The sequence below is a fragment of the Phyllobates terribilis genome, unplaced genomic scaffold, assembly GCF_046119375.1.
Source record: "Phyllobates terribilis strain yellow unplaced genomic scaffold, ASM4611937v1 Scaffold_3__8_contigs__length_932513732, whole genome shotgun sequence".
Classification (NCBI taxonomy): domain Eukaryota; kingdom Metazoa; phylum Chordata; class Amphibia; order Anura; family Dendrobatidae; genus Phyllobates; species Phyllobates terribilis.
In genome coordinates, this window is record NW_027362763.1 from 141,852,390 (window position 1) to 141,877,825 (window position 25,436).

The 25,436-nt window shown below is 45.3% G+C and overlaps 1 protein-coding gene across 1 annotated transcript; it reads right to left on the bottom strand.

The window, feature by feature from the left end:
- Nucleotides 1-6,918: 6,918 nt before the first annotated feature.
- IAH1 (isoamyl acetate hydrolyzing esterase 1 (putative)) lies at nt 6,919-25,149 on the bottom strand. Its single transcript, XM_073674176.1, has 7 exons — nt 25,031-25,149; nt 17,298-17,366; nt 15,145-15,197; nt 14,763-14,911; nt 13,093-13,254; nt 12,363-12,484; nt 6,919-9,107 (listed from the first exon to the last, which is right to left on the bottom strand). Exons 2-7 carry the CDS (start codon nt 17,343-17,345, stop codon nt 8,928-8,930), a joined length of 714 nt encoding a protein of 237 aa, XP_073530277.1. The 5' UTR covers nt 17,346-17,366; nt 25,031-25,149; the 3' UTR covers nt 6,919-8,927.
- Nucleotides 25,150-25,436: the final 287 nt, after the last annotated feature.

Here is a 25,436-nt window from a genome sequence, read left to right on the forward strand (position 1 = left end):
CCGCTAGAGACTAAAATTACGGGGAACCCCACGCCAATTTTTTTTTAAATAAATCCGTTATTTTAACACTAGATGACAAGTACAGTAACCAGCACTGTCACTGTACTTCATATATATGTGACTGACATGTTTCTATCTATCTAATCTATGTGTGAAGCTCTATTCTGTCTGTTATAAATTGTCGGGTACCGCTGCTGAATTGCCGGCCGGCTTTTTTAAAGAGACAGTGCATTAAAACACTAATATTTGTTTTAATAAATCCTTTACACTAAATGACAAGTACAGTAAGCAATACTGTCACTGTACTTCATATATATGTGACTGACATGTTTCTATCTATCTAATCTATGTGTGATGCTCTATTCTTTCTATTCTAAATTGTCGGGTGCCGGCTTATGCCGCTGCTGAATTGCCGGCTTTTCATATATTGTCACAGAAGCGATGCGAACTTCCCTGCTCCGGACACAGCGCAGCGCTTCTGTGACAAGTGAAAGCTGTCGGCACAGAAGTCCTGCGCTGTGTCCGGAGCTGGGAATACGCAGCGATGTGTCAGTTTCAGCACAGAAGCGCTGACTGTCTGGACCTACCGCCGCCGTATTTTAACTCCCTCCACCTTATATGAACTCCGACATGGCAGGGATACGGCCACGGCAGCTTATTAACACCCCCAGAGTATCCCCGCATGTCAATTTCTGAAAGTTCAAAAGCATTACTGGCGTATAAGACGACCCCAGACTAGACAGAAGATTTTTCAGTCTTCAAAAGTCGTCTTATACGCCGGAATATACGGTAATTGGAAACACTGAGACGTCACTGACGTACCATTCACAGGTTAATACGTTCAAGTATTTTTACAAGTTGTGTGTTCTTCAATATTCCTTGATGATAAAGAAGAATATGAATTCCTGTTTTCATAACCAAGGTAATAAAAATCCATTCCTAAAAGTTAAAGGAACACATCAGGAAAATGTATCTACTGTGTTGTGTCTAGTGCTGGATTCCTCCTTTCGGGCTCTGTACTGGGTATAACTTGTGGTATTGCAGGTCGAGCCCTGGTTCAGTCGCATTGACTATAAAATCAAAAAGAGTGGGGCTGATTCTGATAGAAAACAATCATGAATAATAATAATGATTTTTCCAGTCTCAAAGATCCCTTTCAAGGATATGGATACATTTGGAGGATTTTTTTTTTATTTCTACTTAAATGCATTTGTATTTTGAGCTAAAATCATTTTGCACTTGGGTTTGATTCAGTATCTTGTAGTGTTTTACAGGCTTTTATCTGGATACAGAACGAGTTATTGAAGGCTCTGTCAGTGAGCTCGTTTTGGTCTGATGAGGAATCTATTATATACAGTGGTGGCCAAAAGTATTGGCACCCCTGCAATTCTGTCAGATAATACTCAGTTTCTTCCTGAAAATGATTGCATACACAAATTCTTTGGTATTATTATCTTCATTTAATTTGCTTGCAAGGAAAAAACACAAAAGAATGAAGCAAAAATCAAATCATTGATCATTTCACACAAAACTCCAAAAAAGGGCCAGACAAAAGTATTGGCTCCCTCAGCCTAACACTGGGTTGCACAACCTTTAGCCAAAATAACTGCGAACAACCGCTTCCGGTAACCATCAATGAGTTTCTTACAATGCTCTGCTGGAATTGTAGACCATTCTTCTTTGTCAAACTGCTCCAGGTCCCTGATATTTGAAGGGTGCCTTCTCCAAACTGCCATTTTGAAATCTCTCCACAGGTGTTCTATGGGATTCAGGTCTGGACTCATTGCTGGCCACCTTAGAAGTCTCCAGTGCTTTCTCTCAAACCATTTTATAGTGCTTTTGGAAGTGTGTTTTGGGTCATTGTCCTGTTGGAAGACCCATGACCTCTGAGGGAGACCCAGCTTTCTCATACTGGGCCCTACATTATGCTGCAAAATTTGTTGGTAGTCTTCAGACTTCATAATGCAATGCACACGGTCAAGCAGTCCAGTGCCAGAGGCTGCAAAGCAACCCCAAAACATCAGGGAACCTCCGCCATGTTTGACTGTAGGGACCGTGTTCTTTTCTTTGAATGCCTCTTTTTTTTTCCTGTACACTCTATGTTGATGCTTTTTCCCAAAAAGCTCTACTTTTGTCTCAACTGACCAGAAAACATTCTTCCAAAACGTTTTAGGCTTTCTCAGGTAAGTTTTGGTAAACTCCAGCCTGGCTTTTTTATGTCTCAGGGTAAGAAGTGGGGTCTTACTGGGTATCCTACCATACAGTCCCTTTTCATTCAGACACAGACGGATAGTACGGGTTGACACTGTTGTACCCTCGGACTGCAGGGCAGCTTGAACTTGTTTGGATGTTAGTCGAGGTTCTTTATCCACCATCCGCACAATCTTGCGTTGAAATCTCTCGTCAATTTTTCTTTTCCGTCCACATCTAGGGAGGTTAGCCACAGTGCCATGGGCTGTAAACTTCTTGATGACACTGCGCACGGAAGACACAGGAACATTCAGGTCTTTGGAGATGGACTTGTAGCCTTGAGATTGCTCATGCTTCCTCACAATTTGGTTTCTCAAGTCCTCAGACCGTTCTTTGGTCTTCTTTCTTTTCTCCATGCTCAATGTGGTACACACAAGGACACAGGACAGAGGTTGAGTCAACTTTAATCCATGTTAACTGGCTGCAAGTGTGATTTAGTTATTGCCAACACCTGTTAGGAGCCACAGGTAAGTTACAGGTGCTGTTAATTACACGAATTAGAGAAGCATCACATGATTTTTTAAACAGTGCCAATACTTTTGTCCACCCCCTTTTTTAGGTTTGGTGTGGAATTATATCCAATTTGGCTTTAGGACAATTCTTTTTGTGTTTTTTCATTGAAGACAAATTAAATGAAGATAATAATACCAAAGAATTTGTGAATGCAATCATTTTCAGGAAGAAACTGAGTATTATCTGACAGAATTGCAGGGGTGCCAATACTTTTGGCCACCACTGTATGTCTACTTCTGCTGCTCTTAGTTTAAAGAGAATCTTTCAGACTCTTGGATTTTTTGTGACTTGGTGCAGCTGTTGCAATGCGATGCCCTTCACTTCTATAACGCCGTGATGTGGCAGTGACCCCGAGCAAGCTTCGTTCGCCCGCAGACTGTTTTGGTCAATGTTGGCTTGTAGTCCTAACCTAATGCTGAAAGTATAGTTATTCTGGTGATAATTGCTTACTGAGCCAAAGGTGTGTGGGCTGAAGTCCCTAAACAGTGGAGAGGCGAAAGGGGTAATCTCATTCAATCATGAAACGCAGAGGAAAAACCAGAACACACAGAGGGAGAAGAATTCTAAGATGGCGACTGCATGGTTGGAAGATAAATGAGGCAACAGGAAGTCAGAAGAGACACTGTGGTGACCAAGGCTGTGGAGTCGGTAAGCCAAACCTGCGACTCCGACGCCTCAATTTCCCTTACACCGACTCCACGACTCCCACCTAAATTGCTTATATTTAAGTGAAAAAATTATTGTAGTACAATGTGAACATCAGACATTTAATCATTTTTATGATACAATAATCAAGATATTTAGATAGAACATAATATGTATTTATTGGAATACAACTTTAGAACACAAAAAACTAATAAATTGTAAATATGTAATACACAATGTAATATCGATTACATATATATATATTGTGTATACTATGTAATAAACTATGTAAGTGGCAAAAACAGTTTTCAACAAAAACATACTAAATAACATTTGTGCAGTCTATGAATTTTTTCTAAGAAATAGAATTGCCTCCATCAGATCCTCCTTCATAGATGACCTCATATCTGACCTAATAATTTTAAGGCTGGAGAACAACCTCTCTACACTAACTGGGGTGGCGGCAAAGCCGTAACCACATGGGCAACATCTCTAACAATTTCCGGGTATAAAGGAATTGCCTCATGCACAGTCATTTTTGATGAACGGTTGAATTTTTCTATTTCTTTGAGAGCAAGTGAAACATTTTGCTGAAATATGGTCAATCTGCTTGCTATAGGAGGCGGAGTGAAATCTTTTTCCTTGTGGCAACGCTTTGCCTGCTCCATGTCGTCCAAATACTTGTTTATTGAAAGTTTAAATATGCTTTAAGAAGTAATTACCTTATTCTTGTTATCCTGTTCACTCTAGCAATTCTTCTGAGATGAGTGCAGGCCTTCCTTCTTTCTGAGTGTTTACTCTTTACCCTTGGCTGTAGAGGAGGAGCTTCACTGGTGCTGGAGTGCAGCACTGACTTAGCTAAGACAAAGCCTAGATCTTCAGGCTACATTCACACCATGGGCGTAACCAGGATCAAAACTAGGGGGGGCAGAACCTCATACTGTTCTGCAGAACCTCATACTGCACACCTCAGCTGCTGCAGAACCTCATACTGCACACCCCTACACTTGAAAATAAAGCCTGCACCTTAACAAGATTTGGTGAATGTAGTCTATTTATTCCAACTATCAATTGATGTTGATGTGTTACTGAAGACGAGCAATGCCTGTCCTGGGCGTCCTTTTGGGCAGCTATGAGGTATACCTGACTGGTGCTAAAAAAAAGGACTGTTAGTCTGTGTGCTACCTGGCTCAAAAACGGATCCTCACAAAGAATGAGCATGTCAGTTTGTGCGGCATTTTTCTAATTTGCTTTTGCTATTGAAAACATTATCTATAAGCTCAAAAACCTTTCAGGTGATGCGGTTTTTTAAAAAGCTAATCTGCTTTTGCAGCTGAAAAACGTATCATCAAAAAACGCAGCAAAAACGCTGTGTGTGAATGTAGCCTTAGATCAGGAATAGAACAGCCATTTATAGGACATTTCTTTCCCAAATTCCTATGAAAAAATATTCAGCACATTCTGCATTGAACTACTGTACCCAATTTATTATATATTTTAGGAGTCCGAGTCGGTCCATTTTATACCGACTCCAACTTCACCAAAATGAGCACCAACTCCGACTCCACAGCCCTGGCGGTGACGCTGAGACAATTTGCCACAAACTACGGACGTCGCTTGTCTCTCGGCAGCGGGTTCTCCCGCGGTCAGAAAGACTCGCTAAGTGGATCCTGAGCCAGGAGGGAGAGGAGGAGAGAGAGTCCCATCCGCCACTGATGACACCGGCCCTAGCAGGTGAGAGGACATGCAACAATATCCCGTCAGCAGTGAACATGTGCAATTCCCCCCCTAGTTAGGGTATGTGCCCACGTAGAGTTTTACAAGCGTATATGCTGCGGAATTTCCGCAGCGTAAATGCTTGTGAAATGCTTGGTAATCCGTCCCCCATGGTCCCCAATGAGAATCCACAATTTCAATGCCCATGCTGCAGATTTTTCCGCAGCGCTTTTGATGCGCTCAAAAATCCGCAGCATGTCCATTAATTTTGCGTTTACGCATGCGGAATTGCCTTGTCAATGCAATAAAAAACGCAAGGCAATTCCGCATGTCCCAAACGCATCATAAACGCGTGAAAAACGCTTGTCAAATTACGCAAGCGTTTTTCCGGGGAAGGACATGCAGAAATGAAGCAGAAATTTTCTGCTTCATTTCTGCAACGTGGGCACATAGCCTTACTCTGACTGGCCATGTTGGTCATGTACAGGAGTCTATATCCAATAGACGGTAAGATTTACAAAAGGTGGCAGAACGCACTACAGTGCGGTGGAGGACAGAGAAATCGAGTTAGGGGGCAACATTCCTCCAATACCCAGAGATGTACAGGCGCAATCGCAAGCAGTAAGGACACTATGAGCTAAAACAGACTGAATGATATCAGTCTGGTCGGAGAGCCTGAAAGGATCGAAAGAGGTCACCTCTTGGCTGATTCACCTGTTTTGGAAAGAAGTTCTTACCCCATTATTCCCTGTAGACCGAGCACATAGCGTCACTATGAGGCCTTAACCAGTGGGACAACCCGCAAGACATTTTGAGAAAGGTGAAGAATGCCAAAATATCATGCTAAATGGGCAACGTATATTCTTCCCAGATTACTCAGAGAAGTCCAACGTAAGCAGTCCCTATTTCTGGACATAAAAGGCTGGGAGCAAGTGGTGTTCAGTACTCAATTATTTATCTTGCCTAACTCAGAGTGGTGGCACTGGTGTCCCCTTCATTCTTCGAGACCCCCAAGGCACTTAGGTGGTTGGATTGGTATGACCAGCAACTTTGACAAGCGGTGGCAACTCCCATGTGAGTCACCCATCAAGCCAATTCTTGCCTTTGTGGCGCAATGTTTCTCGTAGCCTTTATCTCTTCACTGTATTATACTTGTTTGGGGATGATGGGGAGAGGAGGAGTATAACGGATACACCAGAATTCATTGACACTGTTATTTTGTGGTGGGCCTCTTTGTCACATGAACATTCTCAGAGGGGCTTATCTGGTAATACCCACGGGGCCCAAGAGGTAAGGAGGCCACTTATACCTTCAAAGCAGCAAACCATAATCCTTTCTTGCACAGGGGCCCTCTTATATCCGAGTCTACCCCTTGAAGATACCTTTCATTGTCCCAGCTGGTCCACAGAAAGACTTTGGTCAGGGCCCCTTTGCGTATAATGAAAAGTTTATTGATGTTCTTCTGTTGGGTTACAAAGTTGTGGGTGGTGTTGAGGGCGAGGGAGAGTTATGCAACTCATTTTGGGGAGTGATGTTCATTGGTGGAGGGGGCCTCTAAGTGATCAATTTATGATAAACTAGAAGCTAAGGGGACTCTGGTGAAGTTTTTGTCTGGGAGTTGGGGAGATCACCAAATGGCATGCTATTTTTGAGTACCTTAAAAAATAAATTCCACGGGTGATAAGTCTCCAGAAGCCACACTTAACCCAGGAATCACTTTATCTAGTTCAAGAGACGTGGCTTTCCACTCATATTATTTCGGCTACTCTAGAGGGGCGAGTCTCTTTATCCATAGACATATTCCTTTCCATTTGACTTTCAGGGATTGTGAGTGTTGTTGTGTTGGGGTGCGTTGTACACTAGCGCACTTTGCGTCTATAATTGTGATCTATGTGCCTTCTCCTTATTCTTATTTCAAAATACTAGGTTCCGAAAAATCATGCTGGATTGCCGACGGTTAATACTTTATGGGTAGTTTTAATAATGTCATTGATAAACAGGTGGATAAAATTCCAGATTAAAGTGTGGACTGATGGGGGAGGTTTATACGCCATTTAGCCGTTTGATACATGAGAGAGGTTTTGTAGATGTCTGGAGAAAACAAGCTCCCGAAACGCGATGTTAGTTGTGCACCTCAGCCACTTTTCTGTCCCTGTCAGGAATAGATATGATGCCTTGTTCTAAACCCCTAATCTAACTTATTACTAAAATGGAATATCTTCCTAGGTCACTTATTTTACACTTCATATAGCTTCTTTAAGTTTACATTCCCCTTAGGCTGAAAATTGAATCCAGTTTGGATTAAATTGATTACAGAAAATCAAATTAGAGGGAAACCAGTAGAGCACTTTAGAGTTTTTGTTATGTAATCTGAGAGCAGCATAATAAAGAGGCTGAGACCTTGAATCCAGCAATGTGTCACTCACTAGGCTGTGTGTTGCTGTTTCAATACAATCAGTGATTTATCAGCAGGAGATTATTACTACAGGACTAGGTGTCTTGTGCCTCCTGGTCAACTGCTCGGTGTAACCCTGCCCCCATCACTGATTAGAAGCTTTTTACGTATGCAGTGTTCACAGAAAGAAGCCAATCATTGGTGTGGGCGGGGTTATACAGGGCTCTGCTAGATCCGCAGCAGAGAAAACTGTGATTTTATCAAAATTACAGCATGCAGACCAGCAAGTGAACATCACTGGAATCACAGTCTCTGACCCGACATCACACTGCTCTCAGATTACATGGTAATGCTGAAAGTATTCATACTCCGTGAAGTTTGTACTGGAAAACGGGGGAAAAAATTCCAAGTGCAGTGAAATTGCAAAAAAAAGTGCAATTCCACAATTGGTTTTTTTTACCATGTTCACTAAATGCTAAAACTGATCTGCCATTATGATTCTCCAGGTCATTACGAGTTCTTAGATACCAAACATGTATAAGTTCTTTTTATTTAAGTGGTGAAAAAAAAATCAAAGTTTAAAAAAAAAAATAAATAAATAAAAAAAAAAAAAAAAAAATGGCGCCATGTTTCGAGACCCGTAGTGTCTCTATACTTCGGGATCTAGGGCCGGGTGAGGGCTTATTTCTTGCGCGCTGATCTGATGTTTTTATTGATACCATTTTAATATGATACCAGTAGATACAATGTTTTGATCGCCCGTTATTGCATTTCATTGGGCGATTCCAAATATGTGTATTTTTTTGTTGTTGTTTTATTCTGATTTGGGCAAAATGGGGGTGATTTGAACTTTTATATATTTTTTTTAAAAAAAATTTTTAATTGCTTCAATAGCGATTCCACCCAGGGCTGTTAGAGGCGCTGATCAGCTGATCAGATCAGCTGTCATATGCTTGAAAAGATGCGGGCTGTGATTTTCATGGACCCATTGACTTTGTCCATTTTTTATTTGTACTATTGACCGTCGCCAAAAAAAATACAGACATGTAAACAGTTTCATAGATTATAATGGCCACATGTCGTATCCATGAAAAACACTGATGTGAAAAACGGACAGGTCTGCATGAGGCCTGAGCTATAGATATATATTACACAGAACCTTCAGGCATTAAGGTGTCGGATTTATTGTTTTCTTTCTCTAAGCCTCCGCCTGTCAGTCACTATGGATTGTCCCTCCGCTCCTTGCAGGGTAATGGGATCAGATACAGGAGCAGCAATGTAACCTAAGAGATCTGGAGAAGAAAGGTGCAAAGTCATATGGGGGGATCCTGTCGACACTTATGTTGGGCAACCCCATATTCCTGATTTTAGGGTATAACCTAGAGCAGTGGATCATTATTCTTTCTTTTCAGCACAGCTTTGGAAAAAGCGAGGATTCTGGATTACTGTTGTCTACGTCGTTCCAATAAGGGAATATAAAAGGAAGGGCCCCCAGCTTCTTCTCCAAGAGGGGCCATAATTTGGACTCCAGGAACTGGTTGCCTTCATCTGATAAATGGAGCCCATCAGACAGGTACAGCGTGTAATCCTGAAATCAACACAACAGAATAAACAGGCTACAAGTGACAGATATGTACGAGGATTTCACGTCGGCTACCCCAGAAATCAAAGTCCATATAAACCCCTTCTTATAGTTGTATAATGAGAAAACCTTCCGTTCTGCTGCCAGATGATAAGAATGTCCTGTTGGGTTTCACAAATCTTCAGATTCCCATTTAATTAACATTTATTTTATATAAAACTCAACATTAGAGTTGAGGAAAACGATTCGCAGGAGCCTGATACAGCGGCCACATGAATTCACCCTAATGCGTTACTGTTTTTCAGCCACTAGATGGTGGTATAATCTTTGAATTCTCATTAACCCTTTTCCAACAAGCACTGTATATGTATGGCATCTGCCTCATGTAGGTGTATGTGTCTGACTGCGCTCGCTTCATACAGGACGGGTGCCGCCTGTGTTATACAGCCAGCATGTGCCTTTTAGTTGTAGGCTTGTTGCCCAAAAGTGGCATGGAAGGCAGAGTAGTTACCCATCAGGGGGAGGTTACCTCGTCGTGGTTAATGGGCACACATGAATTGGTCAATTTATGCGCTAAAAACCTTCGTTTTTTGTAAGTACTTGTTGCTGAGCAAAACAGTATAGATCTAATATTTTCATTGTTAAGAGGCATCTTGGCCATATGGAGTGCTGCTGCATTCTTTTGATATATATCTATATCTATATATACAGTACAGACCAAAAGTTTGGACACACCTTCTCATTTAAAGATTTTTCTGTATTTTCATGACTATGAAAATTGTACATTCACACTGAAGGCATCAAAACTATGAATTAACACATGTGGAATTATATACTTAACAAAAAAGTGTGAAACAACTGAAAATATGTCTTATATTCTAGGTTCTTCAAAGTAGCCACCTTTTGCTTTGATGACTGCTTTGCACACTCTTGGCATTCTCTTGATGAGCTTCAAGAGGTAGTCACCGGAAATGGTCTTCCAACAATCTTGAAGGAGTTCCCAGCGATGCTTAGCACTTGTTGGCCCTTTTGCCTTCACTCTGCGGTCCAGCTCACCCCAAACCATCTCGATTGGGTTCAGGTCTGGTGACTGTGGAGGCCAGGTCATCTGGCGTAGCACCCCATCACTCTCCTTCTTGGTCAAATAGCCCTTACACAGCCTGGAGGTGTGTTTGGGGTCATTATCCTGTTGAAAAATAAATGATGGTCCAACTAAACGCAAACCGGATGGAATAGCATGCCGCTGCAAGATGCTGTGGTAGCCATGCTGGTTCAGTATTCCTTCAATTTTGAATAAATCCCCAACAGTGTCACCAGCAAAGCACCCCCACACCATCACACCTCCTCCTCCAGGCATGTAGAGTCCATCCGTTCACCTTTTCTGCGTCGCACAAAGACATGGGGGTTGGAACCAAAGATCTCAAATTTGGACTCATCAGACCAAAGCACAGATTTCCACTGGTCTAATGTCCATTCCTTGTGTTCTTTAGCCCAAACAAGTCTCTTCTGCTTGTTGCCTGTCCTTAGCAGTGGTTTCCTAGCAGCTATTTTACCATGAAGGCCTGCTGCACAAAGTCTCCTCTTAACAGTTGTTGTAGAGATGTGTCTGCTGCTAGAACTCTGTGTGGCATTGACCTGGTCTCTAATCTGAGCTGCTGTTAACCTACAATTTCTGAGGCTGGTGACTCGGATAAACTTATCCTCAGAAGCAGAGGTGACTCTTGGTCTTCCTTTCCAGGGGCGGTCCTCATGTGAGCCAGTTTCTTTGTAGCGCTTGATGGTTTTTGCAACTGCACTTGGGGACACTTTCAAAGTTTTCCCAATTTTTCGCACTGACTGACCTTCATTTCTTAAAGTAATCATGGCCACTCGTTTTTTTTTTACGTAGCTGCTTTTTTCTTGCCATAATACAAGAAAATTCTATAATTCTAACAGTCTATTCAGTAGGACTATCAGCTGTGTATCCACCTGACTTCAGCAAAACACAACTGATGGTCCCAACCCCATTTATAAGGCAAGAAATCCCACTTATTAAACCTGACAGGGCACACCTGTGAAGTGAAAACCATTTCCGGTGACTACCTCTTGAAGCACATCAAGAGAATGCCAAGAGTGTGCAAAGCAGTCATCAAAGCAAAAGGTGGCTACTTTGAAGATCCTAGAATATAAGACATATTTTCAGTTGTTTCACACTCTTTTGTTAAGTATATAATTCCACATGTGTTAATTCATAGTTTTGATGCCTTCAGTGTGAATGTACAATTTTCATAGTCAGAAAAATCTTTAAATGAGGTGTGTCCAAACTTTTGGTCTGTACTGTATGTATATGTATGTATATATATATATCGTATTTTTCGGACCATAAGACGCACTTTTTTCCCTCCAAATTTGGGAGCAAAATGGGGGGTGCGTCTTTTGGTCCGAACGCAGAGCTTACCTGATAGTTGCGGTGGTGGTGCAGCGGGATCACAGGGCCCTCCGTTCCCTCCCTCCTTCAGGAACCCAGCGGCGGCAGAAGAGGTGACATGCTGCGGGCTGGTGTCTGGCTGGGGGCCAGTGAGCGGCGTGGCAGAGCGGCGTGCGCGGCCATCTTCCTGAAGCTGTGATCTACAGGAAAATGGCGGCAAATGCGCAGACTGGTAGCTCGGGTGGCCACTTTACTGTAGATCACAGCTTCAGGAAGATGGCCGCGCACGCCGCTCTGCCGCGCCACTCACCGGCCCCCAGCCAGACACTGGGCCTCAGCCATCTCACCTCCTTTGCTGCAGCCGCCAGGTTCCTGAGGGTGGGAACGGAGGGCCCTGTCATCCTGCTCCACCACCACCGCAACTCCTTGCTGTTGGAACACCGGCTTCCTGAAGGACCCTGCCTCCTGTGACCCTCGCTCCACCGCCCCCCAGGTAAGATACCTATTCAGACTATAAGACGGACCCCCATCTTATAAAAAATATATTTTTTCCCATATTCCACCCCAAAATTTGGAGTGTGTCTTATGGTCCGGTGCGTCTTATAGTCCGAAAAATACTGTATATGTGTGTGTATATTATAGTACTGTAGTGTGTGTATATATAATCTTATTATATATGTATAGTATTACAATATATATTTTTTTAATTTATTTAATATTTATTTATTTATAAATATAATGTTATAACATTATAATATAATATTTATAAATATAATATTTATTTTCTATATATTTATAATTATTAATTATAATATTGTCACATGCGATATTAATAAGGTCCCGATTCCTCTTACCGAGCCCCCATCCTGCATCAGTGTCCACAAATCCACAACATCTGCCCCGTATTCATTGCCAACTTGAGCACAGGCCTTGGCATAGGCCCCGGTCACAGAGTTCAGACGATTTAGCTTGGAACCTTTAAAATTAATGAATGGACAGAGATATCAGCGAGGGTAAATCTATGTAACCTGTACGCATCTGGTATTAGGGTTAGGGTGAGACCAACGTTCTTCTATAGGGCTGCTCAGATGACAGTTTTTGCACACAAACCGAAAAATGTCAGCTATTCTGCGCTAAAATGCGCCATTCTCTTTGGTAGTTTGGATCAGATGCGCCCATTCAAATCTACGGGTGCACAAAAAAATTGGATCCCTAAGGATCATCCATGTAGAATGATTTTTACGGCTACGTTTCCATTAATTACATTGAGGTTGTAAATTTTAATCACAGCTGATGTATAAGAACAAACCCATGAAAAATCATCCATTTTTTTTTTCTGGATGAAAATTGGTGGATTTTTTTTATATGCACATGTGAACTCAGCCATAACTTTGCAACTGTCCCAAAAGTTTGGAACCTCTGCGATACATACACGGCTGCTTGCATCTTTTCCTATGTGACTAACGGAGCCGGGGAAGCAGCATGGCAGCAATCAGGCTGCCATGTAAATTAGATGGAGAGCCTACTTTAAGAAGCGTGAAGGAGGATTGATGGCGCTCAGCGGTCTCATCTTGACGCTAGTACCTTTCGCGAAGCACTGCTTCTCCCAAGACGGTTCATGAATAGGTGGCGGCGTAATCAAAACGATCTTCTCCTGCTTGATACTGACGCTCATCAAATACTGGATCATGCTTCTCAGATTCTCGGTGTATTCTTCTAGAGGGACATGCTGCTGAGGGTTTTCTTCTAAGTAAATGGAAGTAAAAGAAAAGAAAATGAAAAGTAATTGTGTATTATTGCCGGCATGGCGCTGAGCGGTGGAGCGATGTTCCCAGCAAGGGGCGTCCTCATTACTTGTGAAGGACGTTTTGCAGGCAGAGTCTGGAGAGATGAATAACAGAGAGTAGAGGAGAATGGAGCAGAACAGAAGAGACATTTTTGGGGATTATCAGTAAAGTCGGACAAAATTGGACGCATAATGTGAAAACATTGGACAATGGTGGAGGTTGACCATTCCCGCACTAATCATTTTTGGATATTTGAGTAACTCTCCTTGAAGCAAATAGGGAGAACCAGACACATGGGTATTTAATTTGCTACCTAAGTTACCGGCCACTGCTGCAGCCTATGAGAGGTGGCCCGTCTTCTAAGCAAGGAGCTTGCGCTTGCTGATGGATCTGGCCAGGTTCCGTTTCTCTGCGCTCTTCCAATGCTGCCATTGGTTGCAGAATCAGCAATCACACATTTTGGGTCAGCAGTATGACCCTGCCACTGGTCTGAACTGTCAATCATCAGGAGCACGGCGCGCCCCGGCAGGCAGGAAGTAGAGGCTGGGGAGCAGCGTGCTCCTGATGAGAGATGAGGAGATCAACACTTCAAAATAATTCTATAGGTTATTACGGTCATATAGACACCTACCTAAGTTCAGGATTTTGGGGCTTTTTTATGTAATGATTGGGGAAAAAGTTATTTTATACTTTTTGCGTTTTTTTTTTTATACTATTATTATATTTCATCTTTGATCACGGATTATGTAGAATCCGTAAATACATCGCATCAGGTATTACCATATTTTGTGCTCTAGATTATAATTAGTGTCATTGTGAGACAGGGTGGTATTAGATTAACAGTTAAGGTTTATCCACGCGTAGCGTTATTACTGCATTTTTTCATTCAGAACAAACGCAGAGTTTTACAGTAGCAGCAAAATCACCCGAATGCTTAAAATAATCGCATAAAAAAAAATGAAAAACGCATGCAATGTACGCAGAATTTTTCCTGCTAACACTCAGTTTTTCATGCGGAATAAAAAGCTAAAAAAAGCAGTATGTTTGTATACCCTTATACAGACAGTCCCCAGTTGGTGAGGGTATATAGATGCCCCAGTCCCTAATCGAGTTATTGGGAAACCCGGTGACCTGAAGAAACGCCAGAGACCCCCTTTGATCATGCTGTGGTCACTCTTGAGCAAAGAATTAAATGGCTGGGATAAGAGATTTCCCCGATCTTGGCCATTAGAACAGGGGTTCAGCAATCAGTAGACACCGCTGGGGCACCGATGCAGTATCTTTAAAAAAAAAAATAAAAATGGGGGTTTCACTAGCAGAAACTAAATAGTCGATACCAGCATTGCAAAACAATTGTTGTTTTGCTGTATGGTAGTCGGCCACATGGCACAGTACGACAGCCCGTGATCCCAGCCTGCGCCCTATATAAGAAGCCATATACAATGATGTCACATAAAGTGAACTTACCTTTTACAGAACCGTCATTGGCGCCGAAGAAAATGGTAACGGCTGCAATGTTCTCAGCATGGGAACTATTAGGGATGAGTTTGGGCAGGATGTGTTTAGCCCACCTGGTGTTGTAGCCCGACAGACCACGGTTGAGGACATCACACTTTCTGCAAAAAGAGAGAAACCGCATTATATACCCGTCCAGCATATGGATGAGGTCACAAATTGTCGCATTTATTGAGCTTTTTCCATCAATTGCGCCGGTTTGATAAAATGAGGACAGGGCTTCAGAACGGCACAACTGATGCATACGGTAAATGCTGCAGGAGAGGAAAGCACGGTAAATAGGCTGCCATGAGAATAAGTCGCCCTCTTTATGTCCTAGGTAACCTGTACTCACCTTACAAGCTTATTAGCCAGTGTTGCTCCCCAGCCATTTGTTTCAAAGGCAAACTACAAATAAAAAAGGAGAATATTACAGATTCGTGTTAATAGCTTAGATATCCTGCAAACAAAGAGACAATATGCTTCATACAGCTGGGACTGCACAATTTTATGGGACTACGTCAATGTATTAATATTGCCTGAGGGTTCAATCCTAAAACATATGAACACCCCCAGAGGCAATTTTTTTGGTAAAACGCATGAATTTTGGGCAAAAAAATATTTTTTGCAATTGGGTTTTAATAAGACTTTTGCATTGTTTGTATTTTATAAGCTTTATTTTGCTGCAGACAGAATGAGTTAACTAAGAATCTGTCAGTAAGCTCTGATGAATGTTTGTAAAGGCTCATTCCGATGTTCGATTTTCATGTACGAGTGCTATCTGTGGTTTTCACAGAAAGCACTCGTACCTGTGATAGTCTATGGGGCCATTCACATGTCTGCGACTTTTCATTTTCACATCAAAATCAGCCATGCAAGTCAATGGGTCCAGGAGCAAATTTGACCACACTCAGATGACATCCGAGTGTTGTCCGATTATCACAACCGTCAGAATGGAGAAACTTTTTTTTTTTATTCCTCCGCATATGAGAAAAACTGATGACCACACTCTGATCAAAGTCTGATCAGAATAATCAGTCCATTTCTCTCGTACATGGAAAAATCAAACATGTGAATGAGCCCTAACTCTTCTATCTTTTTTGAGCTCCTCTCGACTGATCTATGACCACATTAAAGTTCTGCTCTGCTTTGATATTGTCATAAATCAGTACAAAAGAGATCAGAAATGAACTTCCCATCAGAATAAGCTCACTAACGGATTCTCAGATAACTCATTCAGCAGCCAGCAATGTGCAGGAAAACAAAGAGCCTGTCAAAGCCAAATGGAGCAATTTTTTTTAATAAAATCGAATTGCAAATTTTGCACTTCTGTACAACAAATATAAAACAAGAAATCTGCATAAGTGAAGTATGCCAGTCAGTTGCTCTGTAAAAACTCATACTAGGAAGCCCCCTGTGACCAGTGGAGGAAGACCGCGGCTGCCCACACCGTTCTACTGTAGTTGCCAAACATCGGGTATTAGCACCTATCAATGGGATAGATGATAACTGTTAAGATCTTTGTGGGCACCTATCAATAGGATAGATGATAACTGTTAGATCATTGTGGGCACTTAGCAATAGGATAGATGATAACTGTTAGATCGTTGTGGGCACTTAGCAATAGGATAGATGATAACTGTTAGATCGTTGTGGGCACTTAGCAATAGGATAGATGATAACTGTTAGATCGTTGTGGGCACTTAGCAATAGGATAGATGATAACTGTTAGATCGTTGTGGGCACTTAGCAATAGGATAGATGATAACTGTTAGATCGTTGTGGGCACCTATCAACGGGATAGATGATAACTGTTAGATCGTTGTGGGCACCTATCAACGGGATAGATGATAACTGTTAGATCGTTCTGGGCACCTATCAACGGGATAGATGATAACTGTTAGATCGTTCTGGGCACCTATCAACGGGATAGATGATAACTGTTAGATCGTTCTGGGCACCTATCAACGGGATAGATGATAACTGTTAGATCGTTGTGAGCACTTAGCAATAGGATAGATGATAACTGTTAGATCGTTGTGGGCACCTATCAACGGGATAGATGATAACTGTTAGATCGTTGTGGGCACCTATCGATGGGATAGATAACTGTTAGATCTTTGTGGATCTGAGCACTGGGAACCCCACAGATTTACAGAATGGGGGTCCCGTGGTGTGAAGACAATGAAATGGAAACTTTCTACTCCGGCTAATAGTAGGGCCCAAAGACATATAGAAAGGGGGCGTCTGTGTTTAAAGTCAGAGCTGTGGCGGTAGATTTTCATTGCCAGGGAGAGGTGCACTGCGGGAGCTCAGATAATCCGCCAGCGATGTCTTTATAGTGACACGTTGAGGCTGCAGAGCGGTAATGATTATAAATGACGCTCTCCGGACAGGACGGGGTTTATACATTGAAGCGACATCTCAGCACTTTCTCCCACTTACAGCGACTGCAAATCACGTTCAGTATGAAGACTGCGGATGCAAGCAAGCGGAAAATCTCCTTACCTGGGTGATTGAATCTCCGAAGAGGAGGATGAGTGGCCAAGAAGTCATCTCGATGTTCAGGGTTGAATTCTACAAGACGCAGAGGATGGAGATTAATAACGGCCGCTGGCGGGTCTGCAGCGTTATCAGTGTACCACATATTCCCAGAAATCTTCCATGCAAAAGACCGGCGAGCAGAATAAGTCATAATGAAGGGGTGACACCGGGCACCTCACAAGGGGGTCATGTGAAGACCCCGCATCCTCATCCAAACCCTGAAATAGATTCTCTGACTCCTCGATGCTGCAGGGCGACATCGCCCGACATTCACTAATGCACCAATTTATGACGGTGCACACTAGCTGACCTGTTTGGTACTTGTTACATGTAGTTAGGGACTTTGTGTGTTAAAGGGGTTCTCCGACTTACAAAGAAATAAGCAAGAAAGGTTATCTAATAATGAAAGAAGGTACAATCACTGCGTCTAACCCACGTGGTCTCAGCACAGGCCGCTATGGTGGTCTCCACCAGGCCTGATGATGTCTTAATAGCTGAGGCCTGAGATTTACTGCAGTCTGGTAACTGGGAGGTTTTGTCGTCAGTGTCGCATCCAAAGAACTGGACGTTATCCCCCCTGGACCAGTGCAGATCACCGGAGAGACGGGGATGGGACAAGACATTTTCCAAGGACAATCCCTTCTAGGCACCTGACAACTGCAGCCAATCGCAGCCCTGATAGATCACGTGACTGAAGAACCGAATGTCTTTGCTCCGCTGGGGCATCTGGGGTAAGAGCAGATCCGTATTACTTCATATATATTACATGCTCTGCTTTTTCGGAAAAAAAAAATGTAATTCAGACTATCACTTTAAGGAGATTTTCCAGCCAAGAACAGTCTGGGCTTCTCTTAGTTGCTGGACAGTGTGGGGTTAGTGACGGCTGACCCATGGGGTGCCCGTTGCAAAGGGTTAAGTTTGGGTAGCAAAAGGCAGTGATGGGGTTGAGGCTGCTGTTCCAGGTGAGCAAACCCAAATTTCTACCTTGGTAACAGTGGGTCATTGGTTTAGGAAAACCCCATGTGACCCACTGCTACCCAATAAAAGAATGTGTATGGGGGATTTGGACTTTCATTCCCAAAATTCTCAATTCATGAGTAAACTCAGTCTTCGGTGAATACAAACTTTACAATTACATATATAGGGAAAAAAAATCAGTTGGTGCTCATAAGGTTCTATGGAACTTCCAGCAGAATGTCTGTGTTCTGCTAGCTCCTCCCCCTCCATAGAATTGTAAAAGCACCAACTGTCATCTCCTATCTTAGTAATGGGGAAATCTTTCTTCACCAAATACACATTTTACCCCTGAATTGAAATAGAAACATTAATCAAGGAGGAGACAGAAGCGGATTTATCTGATAAGATTACAAAGTTTGGTGGTGATGTAAAAAGGAGTGGGGGGTGACGTATAACGGAGCAGAGGATGGCGTATAACGGAGCCGGGGTGACGTATAAAGGACTGGGGGGTGATGTATAAAGGAGTTGGGGGTGACGTGTCAGGGCTGTGGAGCTGGTAAGCCAAACCTCCGACTCCTCAATTTCCACGACTCCGACTCCCTCATACATGGCTCATGTGTAAGAGAAGAGAGAAATTTACTGTAGCACAGATTCATCTCAGCTAAAAGTCTAGACCAGGGGTCCTCAAACTTTTTAAACAGGGGGCCAGTTCACGGTCCCTCAGACCATTGGAGGGCCGGAATATAGTTTTTAAAAAAAACTATGAACAAATTCCTATGCACACTGCACATATCTTATTTTGTAGTAAAAAAAACAATACAGGAACAAACACAATATTTAAAATGAAGAACAAGTAAAGTTAAATCAACCGGTATTTCAATAGGTAGGTAACTGTACCCAATAGGCAGGTAAATGTCCCCAATAGGCAGCATAGGTCCCCAATAGGCAGGTAAATATCCCCAATAGGCAGGTAAATGTCCCCAATAGGCAGCATAGGTCCTCAATAGGTAGGTAAATGTTCCCAATAGGCAGCATAGGTCCTCAATAGGTAGGTAAATGTTCCCAATAGGCAGGTAAATGTCCCCAATAGGCAGGTAAATGTCCCCAATAGGCAGCATAGGTCCTCAATAGGTAGGTAAATGTTCCCAATAGGCAGGTAAATGTCCCCAATAGGCAGGTAAATGTACCCAATAGGCAGCATAGGTCCTCAATAGGCAGGTAAATGTCCCCAATAGGCAGGTAAATGTCCCCAATAGGCAGCATAGGTCCTCAATAGGCAGGTAAATATCCCCAATAGGCATGTAAATGTTCCCAATAGGCAGCATAGGTCCTCAATAGGCAGGTAAATATCCCCAATAGGCAGGTAAATGTCCCCAATAGGCAGCATAGGTCCTCAATAGGCAGGTAAATGTCCCCAATAGGCAGCATAGGTCCTCAATAGGTAGGTAAATGTTCCCAATAGGCAGGTAAATGTCCCCAATAGGCAGGTAAATGTACCCAATAGGCAGCATAGGTCCTCAATAGGCAGGTAAATGTCCCCAATAGGCAGGTAAATGTCCCCAATAGGCAGCATAGGTCCTCAATAGGCAGGTAAATATCCCCAATAGGCATGTAAATGTTCCCAATAGGCAGCATAGGTCCTCAATAGGCAGGTAAATGTACCCAATAGGCAGCATAGGTCCTCAATAGGCAGCATAGGTCCTCAATAGGCAGGTAAATGTCCCCAATAGGCAGCATAGGTCCTCAATAGGCAGGTAAATGTTCCCAATAGGCAGCATAGGTCCTCAATAGGCAGGCTGTTTCCCCCTTATAATGCCCCATGCAGGATTTCCCTCCTTATTATGCCCCATGCAGGATTTCCCTTTCTCCCCCCATATAATGCCACATGCAGCATGTCACCCCCCCCATATAATGCCCCATTCAGGATGTCACCCCCCCATATAATGCCCCATGCTGGATGTCACCCCCCATATAATGCCACATGCAGCATGTCACCCCCCCCATATAATGCCCCATTCAGGATGTCACCCCCCCACATAATGCCCCATGCTGGATGTCACCCCCCATATAATGCCCCATGCAGCATGTCACCCCCCCATATAATGCTCCATTCAGGATGTCACCCCCCCCCCCATATAATGCCACATGCAGGATGTCACCCCTAATATTATGTCCCATGCCTCCATACATTAAAAAAAAAAAAATCCAATACTCACCTCCCTCCTCACCTGCTGCCGCTGCTCAGGTCTGGACTCCAGCGTCTCCGGCGTTGTCCCTCTCTGCGCTGCCTGTGACGGCACTCGGGAGGGCGCGGTGTAAAGACGTCACCACACCCTCTGACCTGAGACGTCACAGGGAGCGCGCACCAGGAAGACAGTGGATCTGCGAAGGCACGGGGAGAGGTAAGTACCGGGCTGCCGGGGCTCTGAGCAAGCGGCGGAGAAGGGCGGGCACTGACACCGCTCTTCTCTGCCCACAGCCCGGCGGGCCGGATAAAAGTCCTCCGCGGGCCGCATGTGGCCCCCGGGCCGTAGTTTGAGGACCCCTGATCTAGACCCTTAGATCAGGAATAGGACAGACATTTATAGGACATTTCATAACTTTCCCAAATTCTTATGAAAAAATATTCCCCACAAACTGCATTGAACTACTGTACCCAATTTATTATATATTTTAGGAGTCGGAGTGGGTCCATTTTATACTGATTCCTACTTCACAGCCCTGTGACGTATAATGGAGGGGGAGTGAAGAGTATAACGGAGAGGTGGGTCACATATATAACGGAGTCGGGGTAACGTATAATGGAAAGGGGGTGACGTACAATGGAGCGGGGGGTGATGTATAACAGAGAGGGGGTGACGTACAATGGAGCGGGGGGGTGATGTATAACAGAGAGGGGGTGACGTACAATGGAGCGGGGGTGTGTGATGTATAACAGAGAGGGGGTGACGTACAATGGAGCGGGGGGGTGATGTATAACAGAGAGGGGGTGACGTACAATGGAGCGGGGGGAGAGGGGGGTGATGTATAACAGAGAGGGGGTGACGTACAATGGAGCGGGGGGGTGATGTATAACAGAGAGGGGGTGACGTACAATGGAGCGGGGGGGTGATGTATAACAGAGAGGGGGTGACGTACAATGGAGCGGGGGGGTGATGTATAACAGAGAGGGGGTGACGTACAATGGAGCGGGGGGGTGATGTATAACAGAGAGGGGGTGACGCACAATGGAGCGGGGGGGTGTGATGTATAACAGAGAGGGGGTGACGCACAATGGAGCGGGGGGGTGATGTATAACAGAGAGGGGGTGACGTACAATGGAGCGGGGGGGTGTGATGTATAACAGAGAGGGGGTGACGCACAATGGAGCGGGGGGGTGATGTATAACAGAGAGGGGGTGACGCACAATGGAGCGGGGGGGTGATGTATAACAGAGAGGGGGTGACGTACAATGGAGCGGGGGGGTGTGATGTATAACAGAGAGGGGGTGACGCACAATGGAGCGGGGGGGTGATGTATAACAGAGAGGGGGTGACGTACAATGGAGCGGGGGGGTGTGATGTATAACAGAGAGGGGGTGACGTACAATGGAGCGGGGGGGTGATGTATAACAGAGAGGGGGTGACGCACAATGGAGCGGGGGGGTGATGTATAACAGAGAGGGGGTGACGTACAATGGAGCGGGGGGGTGATGTATAACAGAGAGGGGGTGACGTACAATGGAGCGGGGGGGTGTGATGTATAACAGAGAGGGGGTGACGTACAATGGAGCGGGGGGGTGATGTATAACAGAGAGGGGGTGACGCACAATGGAGCGGGGGGGGTGATGTATAACAGAGAGGGGGTGACGTACAATGGAGCGGGGGGGTGATGTATAACAGAGAGGGGGTGACGTACAATGGAGCAGGGGGGGTGATGTATAACAGAGAGGGGGTGACGTACAATGGAGCGGGGGGGTGATGTATAACAGAGAGGGGGTGACGCACAATGGAGCGGGGGGGTGATGTATAACAGAGAGGGGGTGACGTACAATGGAGAGGGGGTGATGTATAACAGAGAGGGGGTGACGCACAATGGAGCGGGGGGGTGATGTATAACAGAGGGGGTGACGCACAATGGAGCAGGGGGGTGATGTATAACAGAGAGGGGGTGACGTACAATGGAGCGGGGGGGTGATGTATAACAGAGAGGGGGTGACGTACAATGGAGCGGGGGGGTGTGATGTATAACAGAGAGGGGGTGACGTACAATGGAGCGGGGGGGTGATGTATAACAGAGAGGGGGTGACGTACAATGGAGCGGGGAGGTGATGTATAACAAAGAGGGGGTGACGTACAATGGAGCGGGGGGGTGATGTATAACAGAGAGGGGGTGACGTACAATGGAGCGGGGGGGTGATGTATAACAGAGAGGGGGTGATGCACAATGGATCGGGGGGGTGATGTATAACAGAGAGGGGGTGACGCACAATGGAGCGGGGGGGTGATGTATAACAGAGAGGGGGTGACGTACAATGGAGCGGGGGGGGTGATGTATAACAGAGAGGGGGTGACGTACAATGGAGCGGGGGGGGTGATGTATAACAGAGAGGGGGTGACGCACAATGGATCGGGGGGGTGATGTATAACAGAGAGGGGGTGACGTACAATGGAGCGGGGGGGTGATGTATAACAGAGAGGGGGTGACGTACAATGGAGCAGGGGGGGTGATGTATAACAGAGAGGGGGTGACGTACAATGGAGCGGGGGGGTGATGTATAACAGAGAGGGGGTGACGCACAATGGAGCGGGGGGGTGATGTATAACAGAGAGGGGGTGACGCACAATGGAGCAGGGGGGGTGATGTATAACAGAGAGGGGGTGACGTACAATGGAGCGGGGGGGTGATGTATAACAGAGAGGGGGTGATGTACAATGGAGCGGGGGGGTGATGTATAACAGAGAGGGGGTAATGTACAATGGAGCGGGGGGGTGATGTATAACAGAGAGGGGGTGACGTACAATGGAGCGGGGGGGTGATGTATAACAGAGAGGGGGTGATGCACAATGGATCAGGGGGGTGATGTATAACAGAGAGGGGGTGACGTACAATGGAGCGGGGGGGGTGACATATAACAGAGAGGGGGTGACGTACAATGGAGCGGGGGGGGTGACGTATAACAGAGAGGGGGTGACGTACAATGGAGCGGGGGGGTGATGTATAACAGAGAGGGGGTGACGTACAATGGAGCGGGGGGGTGATGTATAACAGAGAGGGGGTGACGCACAATGGAGCGGGGGGGTGATGTATAACAGAGAGGGGGTGACGCACAATGGAGCGGGGGGGTGATGTATAACAGAGAGGGGGTGACGCACAATGGAGCGGGGGGGGTGATGTATAACAGAGAGGGGGTGACGTACAATGGAGCGGGGGGGTGATGTATAACAGAGAGGGGGTGACGCACAATGGAGCGGGGGGGTGATGTATAACAGAGAGGGGGTGACGTACAATGGAGCGGGGGGGTGATGTATAACAGAGAGGGGGTGACGTACAATGGAGCGGGGGGGGGTGTGACGTATAACAGAGAGGGGGTGACGCACAATGGAGCGGGGGGGGTGATGTATAACAGAGAGGGGGTGACGCACAATGGAGCGGGGGGGTGTGATGTATAACAGAGAGGGGGTGACGTACAATGGAGCGGGGGGGTGATGTATAACAGAGAGGGGGTGACGTACAATGGAGCGGGGGGGGGGGTGTGACGTATAACAGAGAGGGGGTGACGCACAATGGAGCGGGGGGGTGATGTATAACAGAGAGGGGGTGACGCACAATGGAGCGGGGGGGTGTGATGTATAACAGAGAGGGGGTGACGTACAATGGAGCGGGGGGGTGATGTATAACAGAGAGGGGGTGACGTACAATGGAGCGGGGGGGTGTGATGTATAACAGAGAGGGGGTGACGTACAATTGAGCGGGGGGGTGATGTATAACAGAGAGGGGGTGACGTACAATGGAGCGGGGGGGTGTGATGTATAACAGAGAGGGGGTGACGTACAATTGAGCGGGGGGGTGATGTATAACAGAGAGGGGGTGACGCACAATGGAGCGGGGGGGTGATGTATAACAGAGAGGGGGTGACGTACAATGGAGCGGGGGGGTGATGTATAACAGAGAGGGGGTGACGTACAATGGAGCGGGGGGGTGATGTATAACAGAGAGGGGGTGACGCACAATGGAGCGGGGGGGTGATGTATAACAGAGAGGGGGTGACGTACAATGGAGCGGGGGGGGGGGTGTGACGTATAACAGAGAGGGGGTGACGCACAATGGAGGGGGGGGGGGACACATAACCCCGGGGGCTCGTTAGCAGTAATGTTTCTGTGGGGTGAGGTTTAGGAGGAGTTTAGCGTAAATTAAATATTGTGTCATGAGGCGCTGCCGAGTATATCCCGAGGTGGGAGGTATGCACTCACCCTACAACTACAACTCCCAGCATGCCCCAGCCTCCTGTGGCTTACATGGCATGCTGGGAGTTGTAGTTTGATATCTAGGCACAAGAAAGTTCATTATATTCGGACTATAGCAGTGTGCTGCAGACAGGGGGCGCAGGGCCCGGTCACAGGAGGAAGTGGAGGGGAGTTTTCCCCGTTCGGTGCCCATAGACCACGTGTTTGCTCCATTCTGCAGATGGCGCCGGTCAGAGCTTTCCGCTGTCCGCAGTGCAGGCGCTGATCACACCTCACTTGGTGCTGTGCACTCACAGATCCACGCACAAATGTCGGTCCCGGCTCCGGGAGAGGACGTGTCACATGACCAGCTCTGCACACAGGCCACGCCTCCTCCACTCAGCTTCTTCCTCCAAGTTTTCAGTCAGAACAGCGACATCTAGTGTCTGTTACTGGGTACTGCGTGCAGACTGGCCACGATTATAGGTAAATGCTGCCTCCTGTTGTCACATCTCCTTTTGCACATTTTTATCAGCATCTTTTTATCAGCACATTTTACCTTTTTATTTTTTAATAAAAAGAAACAAAAATTCTGCTCTAACTTGCAAAATGCCACAAAATGAGCTTCATCTGTATGAATTACTGTCCGCTCCCTTGTATCTGATACATAGTGCACAATTTACAAAAGTAGGATGCCGAAAAGAAGTCTGATCTCTGCAAA

Bases quoted from the DNA above. Each gene is read 5' to 3' on its own strand.
- IAH1 (XM_073674176.1), bottom strand. From the start codon at position 17,345: ATGACTTCTTGGCCACTCATCCTCCTCTTCGGAGATTCAATCACCCAG. The intron at 15,198-17,297 runs GTAAGGAGATTT...TTTTATTTGTAG, and splicing joins TCGGAGATTCAATCACCCAG to TTTGCCTTTGAAACAAATGG. The intron at 13,255-14,762 runs GTAAGTTCACTT...CCATTTACTTAG, and splicing joins CAATGACGGTTCTGTAAAAG to AAGAAAACCCTCAGCAGCAT.